At 36.2% G+C, this 21,300-nt stretch overlaps 1 protein-coding gene across 1 annotated transcript in view; it reads left to right on the top strand.

The window, feature by feature from the left end:
* Nucleotides 1-21,300, top strand: part of LOC133526867 (uncharacterized) — a 278,043-nt gene that overhangs the window by 238,247 nt on the left and 18,496 nt on the right. Inside the window, exons 3-4 of the mRNA XM_061863695.1 lie at nt 6,149-6,516; nt 14,903-15,122. Coding sequence (XP_061719679.1) covers nt 6,149-6,516; nt 14,903-15,122 — 588 coding nt within the window. The remainder of the gene's footprint in view (nt 1-6,148; nt 6,517-14,902; nt 15,123-21,300) is intronic.

Here is a 21,300-nt window from a genome sequence, read left to right on the forward strand (position 1 = left end):
AGAGCTTATTTACATACGTCGCAAAATATACAATTCCAAATCAAAATCAAAAACATTAATATTCATAATATAAAAAAATACACATACTTAACATCCTATTCGCGGAAATTTAAGTATTTATGGTGATGTAGGTACCATGTAGGCAGGTATCAGAAGGTTCTTGGAGTGAAAGACGTTTTTAGCTATGTACAAGATTGAATGAATTTATTTACAAAAATGCGCGTAATTTATACAAAATTAGAGAAATGTAAGAAAGAGATCTATATACAGGAAAGAGCGTGATAAATAATAGTAGCCGCGCGGGACGCGCGGGGTGAGGTGCGCGGGCGCGAGGTTGCGGCGCGTGGCCGCGGCATTCGCGCGCGCCTATAAAATAAAGCGAGCCAACGTTACCGTCCTTTTCTCGGCCGGCCTCCGTAGGGTGCACATCGTGTCGTCGGTGCGCCGTGTCCCGCTCCGCTGCTTGATACTCGCTGGTAGAAGACACGAAGAGGATGCTGCAGGCTCCGCATATGCATAAACTGCCCTTGTCAGGGCAACATAAAACTGCTCTTATTAGAGCAAACGTCACCGTTTCTCTGCTTAACCGCAGAGTGTCAATCGATCGATCTATAAACTGTTCTTATCAGAACAATTTCACTGTTTCTATAACGGACACGACGTCGGTCGATGTATATGTTTAAGTATGTATATATGTCCCCACAGATTCATTATAGTCGTAGAACGGATGCTCAACAAGCCAGCGTTTGAGGCGACATTTAAAAATGGCCAAGTTTGGGGCGCTGGTGATGGTGTCAGGTAGTTTGTTATAGACGGCAGGCCCCATGACATGGGTGAGCTTGGCCGATTTGGCCAACTTGCGGCTTACGCCCACGAGCTTATGGGCGTTACGCGTGTTATAATTATGTACCATACTATGAGTTTTGTATGCTGTTAGGTTTGACCGCACATACACAGCCACCTGTAAGATGACTATAGCTGGGAAGGTCAATATTCCATAGCATGATAGATAGCATCATTTAAAACTTAAATAATGAATACTCCTTGGAAGGGTGAAATGTTTTATGTTTCAAACGTTATTAGGTTTATTATATCAATTTAGTTCTCCTATGTTGTCTATATTCCAATATCACTGCCAATTTGGCTTTATCAAATACATTCATTATTCTACACTGCTGAAATAACTTATCATATCTTATATTTGTATTTCATTTTAACTGCTAAAATGGTGTTTAGCATTCTTAACTTATTATTGTTAATTTAGTCCCCATTGATCCCTGAATATCTACTTTATGGAGTACATGAAATAAAAAATGTATATTCACCATAGAAACGCCTCTTAGTAGATTTTTCTTTTAATTTTTATTCTTATAACAGTTATGTGCGAAAAACAAATTGAATACATATTTTCAAAAGCTACCGACCCTTAATAACAATTAAAAATAAAAAAAAATATTGAGGTAACGATGGGGATGGATGGATGGCTGTGGTTAATATACATTAAGCGTAAAAATATTTTCTATAATGAAAGAGGAAAATGGGGATTATATATGTATGGAGAGACTTTATCCCCTTTCTTCTTAACGCGTATTTATCATATTTATTTATGTTATTGATAGGTGTGACTAAGATATAGTGCCTAAAAATTATTTATTAGCACAATCGGATCAGGAGGTTTTGAGTAAAACGCGAATTTCTCCTGGATGGTACACATTTTCCAAGATGGTGTACCTTACCCCATCTACTACTAAACTAATTAACTAAAATTCAACCAGGATTAAATAAAAATAGGAAAATAAATAAAATTTGGCCATGTGACGCTCCAAAAAAATGGCGCATATGGCACTTCTTTGAAGTAGTGTTGTGGTTTATGCTAAACAATTATTTTAAAAATTAAGTTACTTTTCAATTCATACTTTATTAATCTATAATAACACCTACTTTTGGCACACTGGTGCATGTCTCAGCACTGATGCCTTTACCTTATACGTTTGACTAATTTATTACCCTTTAAACTCGAGTACCAATCTCCTTTTCTGAGTAACGACCCACTACGAAATATGATTTAGTTAAAGTCTTTGTTTGTTGTTTAAAATTTCTCGTGAGAATATTTTGCTTCTATTCCATTTAACTTACGGAATTAATTTATTAGATATATACATACTATTTACTAGTATTTTGATTAATATTGGAACATAATAATTGAGGTTTTTAGTTTATGAAATGATATGGACCGATTATTTGTGTCAATTATTTTTATATGTTAACTAGATCTGCTAGTGCGTCTAGTTACAATGGCTGCGATTCCTCGAGGTCCCCAAATGTCAAATGGTGTGGGCATGAAAAAGTGGCCTTTAATTTATATACATACCAAATTTCATGACTGTTCCGGAGATTTCGAGGTTGGTCCTAATCCGATTGTTCTATATACAAATGTTGATATTTAAGCGACTGTACCATAAGTAGCAGAGTAGTGTATTGTACTTATTAATTTTTGTTATTAAAAACCCCTTTTTTTACAAGGCTAATTTCCAAAAAAAATGCCATGCAAATGTCGAAAAAACAGAAAATTGACCGAGTACCAATAATTGTAGGTACATTATAATATATTATTTGTAAATCTAATAATTGAACTACAATTCTAAACGCTTCTTATCGTATTTTTTTCTAAATAACCCTATGGTTGCATGATAGGGATTACTGAACACCGTGTAGAATTTATTTTAATCTGCGTTTTGTAACTTTTTATATGCAAAGAAAGTTTAAAATAATACAATAAAAATTCAGCCCAACCACGAATAACAACGCATGTTAGTTCAGAAAACTCGTTAAATGAAAATTTTGTCTACAAAGAATATAAAAATATGTGTAACTAGTTTTGTTACGTACGTGATACAGTTATTACAGTTGTCATACATTAATAATAACTTTTTTTGTCATTTATTATTGCTAGAGTTTATGTAAAAACTTATGACATTCGATCCGATTCGAACTTTAAGATACGTAAAATCTTGGGTATAGATACGATATGGATTGGATTGACGTTTTTGAAGAAATGTCACTTTTGACACTGACAGATGTTGCAACTAGCGTAAGACCAAGATAAGTTGGCAATGATTTTGATGGCCCAGAAGGTGCAAGTGTTAAGTAAACGTCATTATTTCATAGTTGTTTGACGTTTAAAATTATTGCACGGCTTGGGTTATCAAAATCGCTGCTAACTTAGCTTGGTCTGACTTTATACCTACTGCGTCAAATAATGGTCCGCATGACAGGTTCCTTCAAGTCTGTTCTAAATAAATAAATAAATGGGCAAAATTTCCAAAAAAAATCCACAAATAGAGACCATTATTCGACGCGAGATGCACAGGCCAATTCGAACGTACACTGATATCAGACATAATACACGTACACTGATATGAGAATATGTGGCAACCAAAGCAACGGCCCAATTCGAAGAATGATTAAGAGACGTTTAAGATATTGGAAAGATCTTTAAAACATCGATAGCTACACGACATGTCAAAATTGACGATATTTCGTTCCAAATTCAAATTTGTTACTCCGCGCCCCGGCATCGATCTCCGAACCTCCCGTAGCCTTCAACTTATTGTCCCTCGACATCGTACAGGTTTCATGTCGAATTCCTTCAACATTCAGGCAATCCGGCTGTGGAATGATCTTCCTCTCTCTATGAGACAAGCCCAGAACAAATTCTCCTTCAAGCGCATGTTGCGCAAGCATCTGTTTGACAAGGTTCAAAGGTCGTCCTCATGATGTTTCACAATGGGTATATATTTATATATGTATGTATTTATATTTATGTATCATATTATTTATGTACGTATAATTTTATATAGGTAATATTGTGATTTAGGATCTTTCGGTTTGGCTCATGGTTGACTGGTAGAGAATGCCTTCTGGCATTAAGTCCGCCATTTGTACTCTTCATGTATTGTGCAATAAAGTTTAAATAAATAAATAAATATTTCGATTCCGCTGTAATCCCAATAAGATCTATCTACGATATTTCTAACGTCAAAGTGACATTGGTTGCCCTAATCGAGCTGCTTTTGTCAATTATACAACATAAAAACGATATCTAAATGAGAACTTATCTAAACCAGAACTTATCGTTATCGTATCTCACTCTTCGAAACGGGCCGTAACATCTAACGGATTACTCAGTTATCGTGCATTTTGCTCATACTTACGACTCGTATGCAAGATTACTAAATAACGTGATTCAAATACCAGTTATGCCGATGACATGGTACTGTTGAGCCCATCGATCGGTGGTATAAGAATACTAATTGAGAAGTGCGAGTCTTATGCCCAAAAACATAACTTACGATATAATGTCGCGAAAAGTGAGTACATGGTTTTTAAGGCGGGGAGCAAGTGCCCATCATACGTCCCACCCATTCGCTTGAATGGCGTACAACTGAGGAGGGTTTATTCCTTTAAGTATCTTGGGTACTTGGTCACCGACGATATGCGTGACGACGCGGACATCGAACGCGAGCGTAGGGCATTAGCTATTAGGGCTAATATGGTCGCCCGTAGGTTCAGCAGGTGTACAGCGCAAGTTAAAATAACACTTTTTCGAGCGTATTGTACTTCGCTGTACGCCTGCAGCCTGTGGACGAGATACACGCAGCGTTCTATGAATGCCATGCGTGTACAGTACAATGACGCGTTCAGGGTACTGTTGCGGCTGCCGCGATACTGCAGTGCGTCGGGCATGTTCGGCGACGCGCATGTGGACGGTTTCCACGCGACGATGCGCAAGCGCTGCGCCGCGACGCTCCGAAGGGTGCGCGACAGCCGCCACAGTCTCCTGGCCGTCGTGGCAGGGAGATGGGACAGTGCATTAATTAGGCACTGGACCTCCCAACATCTTAGTTTAGGTACTAACATAGTAATTTAAGTATATTTGAACTAACAAAATATGGATTGTGTCGTCCGAAATAAATGATTTTTATTTTTATTTTTATTTTTATTTTTTTTATTTTTATTTTTATTTATTTTATTTTTATTTTTATTTTATTTTTATTTAAATACCATTTTGATATTAGTTTACGTTCAAATTGGCCTGTTAATAAACGCGGCATGAAAATGACATTTAATCCGAGCACAAAATGATTTAAATTATAGACATGAAAGTTTACTTCTCAAAGTTGTCAAAAATAATGCGGTCAATATTTTTAAATGCAGCCATTATAATGAATTTTGGTTAAAGTAAACTAGTTTTAACATGATTTATGTATTAGCCACTCTCTTGATGTTTCAAGATTAATTTGAATGTATAATTCCATAATGTTGAAATTTAAAGGACGTACTATCTAAGCTTCTAGCAATTTTAGTCTTTGTCTAGATAATCTAATTTCATTTATTTGTTAGGATCATCTTAAAAGGTACTTAAACTGAGCGGAAAAATAAAGATGAAAATTAAATTTACAGCATTTTGATACTAATTTAACTAATTAACGTTGGCACAAAGCGATACCTTACCAGTTTCAATAATAATGGCTTCTACTTTATAATTAAAACGCATTTAATTTAAAGTTAGGCACTTTAGTTAAAAGTTAAATGAGAAAAATTGTGCTTTTTGAACGTCTGTATACAAATTTATAATATACCTTACACATAGACGCTAATCCTGCTGATAGAGCAGGCGTTCTACGATCATAAAGAATTATTCTCTAGCAATAGTTCCCAGTCTTAAACTAAAAATAAGTATATTTACAATTGTATTTAAAATATTGACATGTAATTATTATTACCAATAAAATAATATGAATATAATATGAATACATAATAAAGGCCACTATTGAATAATTTACCTTAATTAATTGACCTTTATGGAAAAAATGGTTTACTACATAATTTAAACTTTATAATTGTATGGTTTCCATCATCAATTTCATTTATATTTCATTCTTATTATAATATTTGAAAATTTGCTTGTCTCAGAATCATATCATCAGATTATATTTCGTACTCTTTTGAACGTAAAATAATTTATCTATTCAGTTCAGCCGTCTTTGAGAAATCGTGGAACATACATGCAAAAAATTCCGTCGAAATAAGACCTCTTTCTAAATACCAAAGCCGGTTCAAAACAAATTCACTTTTTTCCTTGCAGACAATCCATCAACACTGACAACAGAAGAGCAAACAGTCTCATCATTCTACCCTCTCAGCTCTGCACAATCCCCGGCTCCAATAATGCTGCGCCTGGGCAAGTCCACCATCGACAGCACCAAATCCTTCAAAGTACCTCAGCCATCTCTACAGCCCACAACCCAGCCGAACTCAGACCGGCCGGCAGCTTTAGGCAAAGTTGTGGTGCCCCACGTTGTGTCAGTATCGAGGAATACTTACTTCGACCATGATCGGAGATACGGGCCTACGTTTGAAGACGTGCCTGATGGGAATGTCACGAAGATAACTGTGCAGTTAGGAGAAGATGCACATTTGAACTGCAGGATCAGTTTGCTTCAGGATAAAACGGTGAGTGACCTTCTGAACTCGAAGTGCTTTCAGATAAGTAGAATTCATGGCTACCATTTGGCTACTACATTTGCTACATATGTGACTGATTGTGACGTTTTAAACGAAAAGGTACCACATTGTCGGTGGTCTATAAGGCTGATTTCAAATTGAAGAATTATGGAAATAGCGCCTTATTGAAAACAGACAACAAGTACCTATTTGGTTGAAAACGGCACAATTGATGAAGTCACGGCGGAAACGTGACGTATTGTCATTCGACACCAAGACGATAAGTCGAAATACGGCACGTCGACATGACAAAATCTTACTGCTGAAAAATGATATTGACACTGAGTGTCATTCATGCCAAAATTGTCTAAACAAGTTGTTTTAAAAACAAGTTTAGTGGTCTTCATTGCTATGAGGTCACCCCCTCGTTAATGGTACCCAACGTGAGGCCATGGTCTAAAATTGTTTTAGAACTCAAAGACTAGCACCGTTTACACGTGATTCACATGATTTAGGGTAGGTATACTAAATTGTAGAAGATTCATGATTGATGAGCAGTTTCATCTAAGAAGATAGCTGAATTTAAATATTTCACACTTTGTAACTGTCTTCTTTCTTCACCATTTCAAATATAAAATAGCTTTGTTTTTCACTTTCTGCATTCTCTTGTTAATTTATCTATCTGTCTGTCATTTTGCTGTCATTCATTTCTCTTTATTTACATTTTCGCTAGTGAATAGAAGAAATTTGACCTCATAAAGACATATGACACTCATTTTGTAACAAAAATACACGCTGAAATATTTACTGTCTTGAATCTGCTCAAAGAAAAATAGGTAATAGGTAGGTAGTAAATGTATAAAGTCCAATGTCCATATAAACGAACGACGGACATTGTGTGTACGACGACACAAACATCAACATCCAATAAACCAAACTTTGACCTCACGTACGTAAGGGAATCGCACTTGTGGCTTTCTTTCAGTAACGAAGTAAAAGTACACAAACACCAATTGGATTTTGGTCCCTAGGGTACGACGTCTCACATCCCTTGTATTGACGCAAATGTATCCCATAAGTTTTTGTTTTGTTTTATGTTACACAGATATCGTAAAGCATATAGCTAAGACTACAGTAAATAAATCATACCAAATGATTTCTTACCATTGTGTTGTAGAATGTTTTATTCCGCAGAATTTACTTTCACTGAAAACTTATTTCGTCTACAATATAAAATACATTATTCATAGATTTCTAAAGGGCTTTAATGTATGTTTATTGAGTTAAATTTCTGTTAAGTCTGCATTTCAATTAACCATTTTTAACAGTTAAATATTTTATATTTATTATGAATACAATCACTTAAAAATCTAGGTCACTAAGGTAAAAATAAATGAACCACTTATATTTTCCTCTTTTTTATAGTAGCAAAATTACGTCAGGGTATAAACGGGTGTTTATCAGCTAAGATAGAAAGACCGCTATAGGAGAGATGGCCAAACTTCGGTCGTTCTCTCGTCCACATTGTTATCTCACAATAAACCTTATTTCAAAGATATAAGGTCCATCTATGGGGTGTTTTGCTGTTAGTTCTTGCTATTTGGTACCACGGGTTTTGACCTCATAAAGAGCGCGGTTAATTTGGTTGGTTGACCGTTAACGAGGTTTGTTACAAAGTGTTATTGTGCGATATCATTATTGATCTTCATTATAAAAGCAAAAAGATTGTTTAGCGTGATTAGAGATAAGTGCGTACTGGCAAAATTAATGTAGAGTTGGACCAAGCTGATTCTCAATGGCATTTGCAATGAGGAATTGTTGGCATGCCATCATTTCATTCCATCATCATGGTAATTATATAAGAAAAACTGGTAGAAAGCCGACTGAGGTGGTTAGGCCATGTGATGAGACGACCATCAGAACACATGACCAAAAAAGTCCTGGATATGGCTGTGCAGCTCGAGGACGAAGTTGACCACATGCAACCTGGATTGCAGTTGTACGAAAAGACATGGAGGATGGAAATTTTAAACTAGACACGACCCAGGACAGCCGGCTGCGACGTATGATTATAAGGGCCGACCCCAAGTAAATGGGAAGGAGGCAGGCAAAAGAAGAAGACTATGATAAGGCACGAAGTGGCACTGAAATCAGATTCCTTCATCGCATATTAAACAAGCATAGTTAACAGATTTCTTCACAAGAGGTTACAAGCAACATGCATCGTCATTACACACTAACAATAAAGCTTTCCGCAAAAGGCTTCGTCATTTTCATTGCACAGGTACTTCATTTAAAAAGGACCACTCCGAATAGTAGTATCCCGACCAAAAGATCTCATTACGCTAGCAGCGTCTATACGTTGTACAGCCAATAAAATCCCCTGCACCAGATATGACACGGTGCGTGCATCACAGCCCCAATTCTAAGTCGGCGACCAAGTTCCGGTAAAAACTAACCAGTGTTTTTTTTCATTAATTTGTGCAGTGAATTAAATGTAGAGAAACAAAAGGTATCATAAATCAGAACAAAAACTCTTCAGACGTATACTTGTTTGCAAGCCTCTAACGACACCAAGTGTTGGAAACTTGCGAAATTAGCCAAAGCAAAATATACAAAAGGCAAAAGTTAAAGTTCTCCACAGTACGGTAACAACTTGGAATTTGTCAAAACTTGAGCTAAATCTAAGCGAAAACTTTGCGTCTTATAATTATTAAAGTTGATAATTATCTTCAATTGTGCTTGTGATAAGCGTTTATATTAATAATAATATAATTTTACCTAAAAAGGGAAGACCTCGGTTGCCTTTCTCTAATTCAAATCGGCGAATTCCTGAAGAAAGGCCAGGTCAAGAGCACCCTAAAGCATCGAGCGTGTATGAAAGTGAAGCAAGCGAAATACGTATGTCAGGTTAGTAGCAAGTGGAAATCTTGTGGTCTTTGCCTACCCCACCGGGAAATAGGCGTGATTATATCAATGTATGTATGTCTAATGGTACCTAGAAAAATAAAAGCAAATGTTTATATAAAAAAAAGCGGCCAAGTGCGAGTCGAACTCGCCCATGAAGGGTTCCGTACCATTTATGACGTATTAAAAAAAACTACGTACTAGATCTGGTTCAAACCAATTTTCGGTGGAAGTTTGCATGGTTGGTTGTAATGGTTTGCATGTATATCATATATTTTTTTTAGATTTTTCATTCTGTTATTTTAGAAGTTACAGGGGGGGGGACACACATTTTTTCACTTTGGATGTGTCTCTCGCGCAAACTATTCAGTTTAGAAAAAAATGATATTAAAAACCTAAATATCATTTTTGAAGACCTATCCCTAGATACCCCACACGTATGGGTTTGATGAAAAAAAATAATATTTTTTTTAATTTTTATGACGTATTAAAAAAACTACTTACTAGATCTCGTTCGAACTAATTTTCGGTGGAAGTTTGCATGGCAATGTATATCATATATTTTTTTTTGATTTTTCATTCTGTTATTTTAGAAGTTACGGGGGGGGGACACACTTTTTACCACTTTGGAAGTTTCTCTCGCGCAAACTATTCAGTTTAGAAAAAAAATGATATTAGAAACCTCAATATCATTTTTAAAGACCTATCCATAGATACCCCACACGTATGGGTTTGATGAAAAAAGATTTTTTGAGTTTCAGTTCTGAGTATGGGGAACTCCCAAAATTTATTGTTTTTTTTTTTCTATTTTTGTGTAAACATCATAATGCGGTTCATAGAATACATCTACTTACCAAGTTTGAACAGTATAGCTTTTATAGTTTCGGAAAAAAGTGGCTGTGACAGAATTGGACAGACAGACGGACATGACGAATCTATAAGGGTTCCGTTTTTTGCCATTTGGCTACGGAACCCTAAAAATGAAAAGGTCAAAATTAGCCTGTTTATTTTCATTCAGTTTAATATTATTTTAATGTATGTTATTAATACTTTTAAAACTACATAATATATATTTAAAAACATTTATCTTAACTTTCGAACTCGAACATTGAGTGATGTGATGATGACTAAGAAGCCATCCTAACTTTGGAACTTAAATATTATAAGAAGCCTATTATTTCCTTTAAATCTTCCTAGCGTTTGTCCCGGTGTATTGCCACGGCTTATGGGAGCTTGGGGTCCGCTTGGCAACTAACTCCAAGAATTGGCGTAGGTACTAGTTTTCACGAAAGCGACTGCCATCTGACCTTCCAACCCAGAGGGGAAACTAGTCTAGGACTTATTGGGATTAGTCCGGTTTTCTCACGATGTTTTCCTTCACCGAAAAGCGACTGGTAAACATCAAAGGATCGCACATAAGTTCTAAAAAACTCATTGATACGAGCCGGGGTTTGAAACCGCGACCTCTGTACTGAAAGTCAGTTTGCTATAAATGAATAAATTATTTATACTCCTTATGACTGAAACTCCCGGCTTCATCTGATCAATCGCGAAAATTAATCATCGGCCGTGATTGATTGCGCACACACGAATTCATCGGATTACTATGGATCCCGAGATCCTTTAATCATGCCGGATCATGTTGCGATGACGGATGCTCGCACAATGGATATTTGACGTTTCTAATTTATTTTGTTGATAAAAATACTTTCCTTGTACTTTTATATTCTAATTAACTTCAAGGTTATTCGAAATAATTTATTTATTGTTTTTTATTTTATTTTATTTATTAACAAAGTATGCATGCGGCATGCCATTTTATGGCATTAAACTAATACATTCTGATTTTGATTCTGCATACTCTAACCAAGCTGCATAAATATGTTTCACTCGAATGCTATGTAGGTGTAAACTTAAAGGACAGTCATCGGTATGATTTGATGAGTTGGTTAAATTGTAAACGTCAATGAAGCATTTTTTTTTAATTTTAATTGGTTAATTTCGGCTTAAATACCAAATATTTATGACAAGACACCAAAATTGTAACGATTGTATCGTTACAAAATTTACTTTAAAAAATACTTGTTTTTTTTATATCGTACATAGTTATTTTTTTTTATATTCGATATAAAAACAGAAACATACAATTAGGACATCAAAATACATTGAGAACTTAATTTGCTCTTTTTTATATTAAGATTGATAGCCATTACTTACGTTAACAGAAAGTTACCCTCGTAAATGTTTAGTCACTACTTAGGTAGTTTCTTTCGATCTCCCGAATTAATTAGTTCTGCCGATGCGAGCCATGGAGGCCAATTCTGATTTAACAATTTGGTCTTATTTGATACTTGCTCCACGGTCGCATTGGCAATTGGTGCGTATCTCACGCACAACTTTCCAACCAGCGTGAGCAATCTTCCAAGTCGTGTCAAAACAAGATCAAAACCGTTACGAATTGTTAAATCAGAATTTGCCTTCAGAACAAATTGACGAAAATAAACTTATTTATTATACACATCGTTCCCAACTAGTTCAGAATTCTCTAACGGCGGAGAAACTCTCTTTGTTTCAGAATTCCTTTGTTATAGCGATTAAGCAAATCACCCCCATTGTTTAAGACATATTAACGTTAGCGAAGTTTGGCTGTAATTCCTTTTGGTCTTATGTATACTTTTTTGTCAAGCTTTCACCTTTGCTGTTGTACGAGTATCATCTGAATAGATTAAAATTATAATGGATAAAAATTAAAATTGGGAAGATAAAGTAGAAAGGATATCGATGTAACATACTTACTTACTTACTCCGTTGGCTCAGCGACCCAAAATGAGACTTGGCCTCCGACACAAGACAGCGCCACTTTTCTCGGTCCTGTGCGACCTCTCGCCAATTGTCGACTCGAAGCTCGCGCAGATCCGCCTCCACCATGTCGCTCCAGCGATACCTAGGGCGTCCGATAGGACGTCCTCCTGCTAGGCGACCCAGGTACGCTCTTTTTACGTTCCGATCTTCGTCCATTCTCTCAAGGTGGCCTAACCTACGGAGTCTGTGGGCTTTACTTTCTCCCATGATGTAACATGGTACCTACGTATTATTAAAAATAATGACCTGAAGTACCTACATAAAGAATATTCTGACGCCAACTAACATAATCGTTATTAATTCAGCTATAAAATTATAGATAATATACATATTGGAAGGGTTTTATTTAACCACTACTACTATCCTAGTAATAAACTATATTTTCTTAAACATAAACATGGCCTTATGTATAGTTTGAATAAAGACATAATTCAAAAACATTGATACCTAAACTTTTTTTACTCACTAAATACACATGGTACAGGTGTATTACAAACACATTTCTTTTCCTACCATTTAAAGATATTTATTTCTAAACACCTGATGATACAGTTCAATGAACCTAAAAAATGAACGTCTTATCTTAAATACGGTTCAAAGCACCTTTCTAAAAAAGTAATTTTATCTTAATCTCTATGAACAACAAGTTGTTTACGACATCGACAGTAATAAGAATTCAGACGTGACTCATGCTTAGTCACTTGATGGGATAAAAAGCTTCAAGTAGTATCGCAGGTTTATTGCATCTCATGAATAATGCTATGAATCATTCAAAATTAATTATTTGCAGGATTGAATAATGCTATGAATGATACAATATGAATTATTTGCAAGATTGAATAATGCTATGAATGATTCAAAATGAATTATTTGCAGGATTGAATAATGCTATGAATGATTCAAAATGAAATGAATGATGAACGTTAAATAAAGCTACACCGGCTCTAACCCTATACCTCTGACCCGAGCAGATTTAAATCCCCCCTCAATTGGAGAACACATTGATGAACAGAACATTGGGCCAAATATTAGTATTGGCAAAATCCATCTCTATTTATCCTAAATTTTTTTACTAGCAAAATGCTTAAGAACCTATTTATAACCAAACACTTTACTTGCGGAACACATACTCGTAGTTACAGCAACTCTACTACCTACCCATTATTAGAACTTATTTCGTTGCAATACGGTCTAAATGATCAGTAACTGCGTTAACCGTTGCCCAACCCTAAATTCACAAGTATACATAAATCTACTCGACAACCAACCAAAGCATTAAACATTAAGCGCTGTCAGGAACTCAGTATGGAAGACGCGACTTTCACAAAAACGTTTTCTGAAACTTGCGTGAAAATATCAACGTTGTTTCTTTGTACTGATAAAACATTTTCATTATGTTCGTGATACTACCTTGCAAAATATAATGTTGCGGGCGCTTTAATGAGACATGAGACAGAGAAAGGTACCATATGTATTTTTGTACAATTTTGGTTAGGTAAAGTAGTCGCGATCCGTACGTCACATGCACGCCGCACCGCACTACGTTGTGTTGTACATTTAACGTAACTTTAATGTTATTATTTCGTTTAGCGAGAATTTATCTCGTTTACTTTAAAAAGCTTTGAAATTACCTCCGACGTTTCGAGGACGACGTTGTCCCCGTGGTCTCGGAGAAAGTCTGGCTAAAGTTGACATTAAAATGTAGCTGCGCTTTCGAATTACCATCCTTTTGGTCTTGTCACCCCCCATACCTATGTTTTTTCTCAACCATTTTAAAACTGCACCCCTTCAAAGTTTTATGCTGCCAAACACGACTTACATACATTACACAATCTTTGATTATTTGGCCGTCAATCACGACAAAGACAATAATATATAAGATACTAGTTATAAGAGAAACTGTATTGAGTATTAGTATTTATACCTGAACATCCTAAAGGTAAATCCTTGTTCAAGTAAAGGGTAACGTGATCATGATTTAATTTGAAATCATGTTCAGTCAACAAAACTATTAGCTTAGCATGCTTTCTGCTTTCTGCATACATTTTTATATTATATAGGGCTGATACGCCAATAGTTTCGCGGACTGTACCTACAGATGGCGTTATTATAGTTGACGAACTATTATTTGAATCAATTAGTCATATTTTACCTTTACGAATACAGAAGGACAAATGAGTGAGTAATCTCGGTAAAGCACGTGCCACGCTTATAGTGTGAATAACAAGTAATTATACTTTATATTTGTGGAATAATATAGGTGTAGGTTATTATGTGAATGAAATAATGTTAGTTTTGCAATGGAATATAATTGGTACTAATACTAGTAGGACGAAATGAAGTAGATAATACTTATTTAAAGACCTAATATTTAGCTGCGTTGGTTTCTGGTTCATTTTGACCCATGGTTCTTTAGATTAAATCCTATATTTAAGTTAACAGACTAAAATGTAAAAAATTGGAAAATTTCAAAATTGGAATGTGTAAGTCAGGAGTATTTAGCTCAAGTACAATTTAAGCGTGTTAATGGTTTTATAGGGTAATAAAACCGTTAACACATTTGTAAAACCATTTTGAGCGATATCATTCAACGGCGCTAACAATATTTCTTCAACTATACCACCAGGTATCCTGGGTCCGGCGTAGAGGCAGAGACGAGATGCCGGAGCTCCTCACAGTCGGCGCAGTGACATACGCGGCGGACGACCGCGTCTCCGTAGCCAAGCGGTATCCTGGCAACTGGCGGCTCCTCATTAGGGAGGTGAAGCCGGCGGACGAGGGCGTGTATGAGTGCCAGATATCTACGCATCCACCAAGGGTCAGCAGGACCTATTTGCATATTAACAGTGAGTATTTATGTTTTTCTACACAACATAGCAATATATCAATCGAGATCGGAAACGATGAACAAAAAATGGAGGGGTTAATGTTTAAAGGTGTTCTTTACGAGTCAAAGTTGAACCAGTTTTAGGTGCAAGCATTAAACAACAACAAAAAACACAGAATAGGTAGCATACATGTACAGGTAGGTACATTTAGTGTCGTGAGGATCTTACGTATACCTAATGTCACAACTAATAAGAGTGCAAAGTTGTAACGAAGGCATATTCACAATACTTTTCCTACGTGTCAATCAAAATAAATCTTAATTTAGGTAAACAAAGCCAAAGTATATAGCTAAGATACGCGAGCATACCTTGTTACGCCCCCCCGGCCGGTCAGCGACACCTTCTCGTAACTCATGAGGCCCTGGTACTTGCTCTTTGCTAAATTAAATTTTTGGACTGGTTTTTTCTCGATTTTGGCCACCGTAGCCTATGGAGACTAACAAGCAACGCTAAGCTGTTGCTATATTACGGGTGTCACACGCGTGTTTCTGACTTATGAAGCAATTGTTTCTACTATGCAACCAAATGAATATTTTTTAAGTTGGCAGCAATGCACTTAGTTTGAAACTGTATTCGTTTTGATTTTGTTAGGTTGGTAGCCATTAATTGCAGTAACGTTATACCGATTTTAAAGCACAAGTGCTGTTATGAGCAATAGACAATATAGACTTTTCTTGAAACCTTTTATGTATGTTCTTATATTCGTGTTAATGAATGTATAAATGACAGATAACAGTAGAGGAGTAGGAAAAAATATTTAAATATCATGGTTACACTCACTTGACTTTTGTCGACGCTATTAGCGACATGTTTTGAGTACAGCCGACGTGAGCACCCCTGATGGGTTCGAAACATGTCGCCTATGGCGACGAAAAAAGTCAAGCGACTACACTCACTTCAATTTTTTCGTGATACTTAAATATTTAAATTTCTAGTAATTCTTATCACTCATAAAGCGTAAAAGAATTCTTACGAATTAAAATAGGTACACGGTTTACTTATAAGTCAATTTGTTTTTAGACCTTCCTTATTTTAAAATATTAATAAGTATTATGACCGTTGAATACCCTCTTAATCATAAATATTTCAAATTGAATAAGAATCAGAGCAGCTAATGAATATTTCAACAATGAAAATATTTTCGACGCCACTAATAACAATAACGCAGAGCATTTCGCATTTTTCTCTTCAAATGTTTCTATAAAAATGATTGACGTAGACCTAGAAGGAAAATATTCGCAACAAGCTGAAGCATTCAAGTCAGGCGTGGCTTGAATTCGTTATCCCATAAGAACAACGTTGCCTTTTCCGAGATAATTGTCTTGACATAAGCCAATTTTCATCTGAAGGCAAAAATTTTACGGTCGCTACTCACTGAATGCCAAAAAGATCGTAAAACCGTTTTTGCTAAATGTCCGAATGAGAATTCCTCTACGTGATTGCACTAGACGCTCACTTCCATTTTGTTTTCGATAGCTTCTGACATTGAAAATATTGCAATGTGGTCTTAAGTACCATTAATATTGCCAAATTGTGTCATTTTAATCTTTACTAATATATCCCCATATCTCCCAGACTTCTAATGTAGCCTGATTTTTGTTTTGAAATCACAAATTTATATAGAGATCACGTTGGTTATATGAAATGAAACGGATTGTCCGACGAAATCAAAAGCTGTCTGAGGTTTAGGACGTGATATTTGTAGTCATATGTCAAGGACTAGAAAAGGAGAAAAATAATACGTGACCGTTATATATTTCGTCCAAGAAATGTCTCTGTTTAAAACAAAACATGTCACTCTTGATGTTAATAACTGAGTAACAGTGTGTTTTGCGCACGGATAATTTTATCACACAAATTAAGTTATTAAGGTGATGCATCGATACACAATACAATCTAAAAAAATAAATATACGCGTCAACTTGAGAACCTCCTCCGTTTTTTTCGTCGGTTAAAAATGCGGCGATTACTTGCTTGCTTGCCTCCCGGAACTCGTGCTAATCCCGATACTTCGCGCGCAGTGAATTTGCTTTGCGCTAGCTTATTCTCTAAGGTCGTATGCAGAAAAACGGGTTTTACCGTTTAAAATAGAAAAACAAAACTTAATTGAAAAATCACAACTACTGTATTGAAGTATGCAATTATATTAATCTACATGGACAATTTTGAGCTTTGAATCGGTCCCGTTTGCCTGTACATACAATGAAAATGTTTGTTTTAAAAAGAGGCACCTTTGATATGATTTACTCTGCTATAAAAGTTAACCAATCGTGTCACAACTACATAAATGAAGTCCATGCCATAAATAACCGGTTCATCAAATAATACTTTCATAAGTTTTGTAAGTAAGTTTTGTGTCATGAGCGTCGTCTTAATGATTCATAATTTTGACGACCGGTTTGGCCTAGTGGGTAGTGACCCTGCCTACGAAGCTGATGGTCCCGGGTTCAAATCCCGGTAAGGGCATTTATTCGTGTGATGAGCATGGATATTTGTTCCTGAGTCATGGGTGTTTTCTATGTATTTAAGTATTTATAAATATTTATATATTATATATATATCGTTGTCTAAGTACCCTCAACACAAGCCTTATTGAGCTTACTGTGGGACTTAGTCAATTTGTGTAATTATGTCCTATAATATTTATTTATTTATTATTATTTATTATAGTTAGAAAATTTGTCTTCAGAGCTCTAAACTGTTTTACATACCTTTTTTCACAGAAGAAGCGTGAACCTAACTGATATACATATTCTTTAAATATCGCTTGGTCTATTAATTATTTTAAACTTTAAATGTAGCTTATTCTAACCAATACCATTAATAATCATAAAATGCTCTTGTGAAATTCAAGTTTATAACCTTGAAAGAATTGCAAACCCCATTGCAAAAGAAATATTTTTAATCATCCCTCAAAAAAAACTGATTGGCACAGCAAAATGCTGTTTTTATTAGTTTTCAGGTTGGGTTAGTATTTTTTGTTGATCGTTTAAATACGTCATTGTCAAATAATGAAAAACCATACAATTTTCGGAACTTTTTTTGTTTTTAACAATTTTTTTTAATAAAGACATATGTTAGGGCACAAATCCCTAAGGACAGTTTGAAGCACACTAAACTTGCCCAAAAATAAGTCTGATTCGGTCTACATAGACCTTATAGATCTAAAGATACAGCTACCCACTTTCGACTTTTTTCAATGACAGCAATATATGGTGCCAGATTTAAAATAATACAGCTACAGACCTATGCAGGGCGGTATGGAGAAATTAAATGGTTGGATGCAGCATACACAACGAAAACATCTTATTTTATACATAATTAGACAAAATCCAATATCTATTTGGATATCCTGTATTACAATAGAAAACTAATCAATTTTCCGATTTTTTACTTAAATTAACGTAGTATTTTAATCTATAAAAATTACATTTGTTTTAAGGCGAAATGTAGGAAAACTTGGAAAAACCCAGAAGTTGATGATTTTTAGTATGTGGTTGAGGGCGTTTTTTTACAGGATTTGTAATTGTTTTATATTTAAAAACAATATCATAGATATTATCACAAAAAATGTACCTTTTTAATAGCAGCATAATTTTTACAGTATCTCTTACAAAAAAAGTTATATTTACAGAAACATGATTTAGCCTATACAACTTCTAGCACTGAATTCGCATTAAAAATCGATGTTATAATTTTTATACTATTTTTACCAGAATCAGCTAACAATTACGTGACACGTTAATTAATTTCGGGCAAAAAGAAAAAAAAACATGCACTTAAGGTTTAATGTCAACAAATCACTCATATAAAAAACCCAATAAGTTCAAGTCAATTTGTTGAAACGACTTTTGATTACATTCGAAACCAACTTCGTTAAAGCTATTGAAAAAATGTTTTATTCTTGCTATTAACAACAACGTGTAGTGTGAAACGGAATAAAACGGTGCGATTTCAGAATAAATCACATCTGAATATTTAAAAGGTTTTAAGAGCCCTTAATCCTTGGAGCGTTCTCCGATTTCACGAAATAACGCTCGATAGATGGCGTTGGCGCTCGGTACGCGAGCGCCGGCAACGCGACGCGCGTTTCAATGCAGACTAGAATAATCTTGATAGTTTTCAATATAATTTCAAGCAACATTAATTTTAGTGTCATATGATATCATATGGGCACTCTTTATTTTATTTTATATGCACAGTATTTTTTTTTATGTACACTACTACTAAGTGTACGGACTACAGAGTGTACTATAACCCTTGCTCTTTATTCTGTCTCTTTCACACCAATGGAAAATGAAGAAGTTACTAAATGACTGCAGGTATAAATAAAGTATATTAGTGCGATAGAGAGACAGATAGTGTTTCGTTGTCGTATCGTAAACGATTGGCATGTTGGCCACACACTTGCTTAGTGCCTAGCCAAAATACCAATCGTTTGCGTATATTAGTGCGATAGAGAGAGAGTAGTGTTTCGTTGTCGTATCGTAAACGATTGGCATGTTGGCTACGCACCCATGATACCTAGCCAAGAAGCCAATCGATTGCGCATATTAGTGCGATAGAGAGACAGATAGTGTTTCCTTGTCGTATCGTAAACGTTTGGCATGTTGGCTACGCACCCATGCTGCCCAGCCAAGATGCCAATCGTTTGTGCATATTAGTACGAGAGAGAGACAGATAGTGTTTCGTTGTCGTATCGATTGGCATGGTGGCTACGCACCCATGCTGCCTAGTCAAGATGCCAATCGTTTGCGCACATTAGTGCTATAGAGTTTCAGTGTTATTTGAAATCACGTTAGGGTTTGTATTATTATTTATGACCCGAATGAAGTCCATCCAGGTTCTTATGATGGAGTCAGGAGTTGGTCACCAGAACTCCTAATCTACTCATTATAATTCCATCGTGCTTGGGCTCAAAAGATTTGCCCTGACGAACACCATCGATCTAGATGAGGTCCAGGGTCTCATGACGGAGTCAGGAGTTGGTCACCAGAACTCCCCAGAACTCCTAATCTACTCATCATAACTCCATCGAGTTTGGGCTCAATAGATTTACCCTGATGAGCACCATCAATCTAGATGAAGTCCAGGGTCTCATGATGGAGTCAGGAGTAGGTCACTAGAACTCCTAATCTACTCATTATAATTCCATCGTGTTTGGGCTCAAAAGATTTGCCCTGACGAGTACCATCGATCTAGATGAAGTCCAGGGTCTCATGATGGAGTCAGGAGTTGGTCACCATAATTCCTAATCTACTCATCATAACTCCATCGTGTTTGGGCTCAATAGTTTTGTCCTCACGAGCACCATCAATCTAGATGATGTTCAGGGTCTCATGATGGAGTCAGGAGTTGGTCACTAGAACTCCTAATCTACTCATTATAATTCCATCGTGTTTGGGCTCAAAAGATTTGCCCTGACGAGTACCATCGATCTAGATGAAGTCCAGGGTCTCATGATGGAGTCAGGAGTTGGTCACCAGAACGCGTAATCTATTTATCATAACTCCATCGTGTTTGAGCTCAATAGATTTACCCCGACAAGCACCATCAAATTACCATTATGATGAATAGATTAGGAGTTCTGGTGACCAACTCCTGAGTCCATCATGAGACCCTCGACTTAATCTAGATCGATGGTACTCGTCAGGGCAAATCTTTTGAGCCCAAACACGATGGAGTTATGATGAATAGACTAGGAGTTCTGGTGACCAACTCCTGAGTCCATCATAAGACCCTGGACCTGATCTAGATTGATGGTGCTCGTCAGGGCAACTCTATTGAGCCCAAACACGATGGAGTTATGATGAGTAGATTAGGAGTTCTGGTGACCAACTCCTGACTCCATCATGAGACCCTGGACCTCATCTAGGTCGATGGTGCTCGTCATGGCAAATCTCATGAGCCCAAACACGTTGGAATTATAATGAGTAGATTAGGAGTTCTAGTGACCAACTCCTGACTCCATCATGAGATCCTGGACTTTATCTAGATTGATGATGCTCGTCAGGGCAAATCTATTGAGCCCAAACACGATGAGGTTATGATGAGTAGATTAGGAGTTCTGGTGACCAACTCCTGACTCCATCATGAGACCCTGGACCTCATCTAGGTCGATGGTGTTCGTCAGGGC

Source organism: Cydia pomonella, chromosome 17 (assembly GCF_033807575.1).
Source record: "Cydia pomonella isolate Wapato2018A chromosome 17, ilCydPomo1, whole genome shotgun sequence".
Taxonomy (NCBI): Eukaryota; Metazoa; Arthropoda; class Insecta; order Lepidoptera; family Tortricidae; genus Cydia; species Cydia pomonella.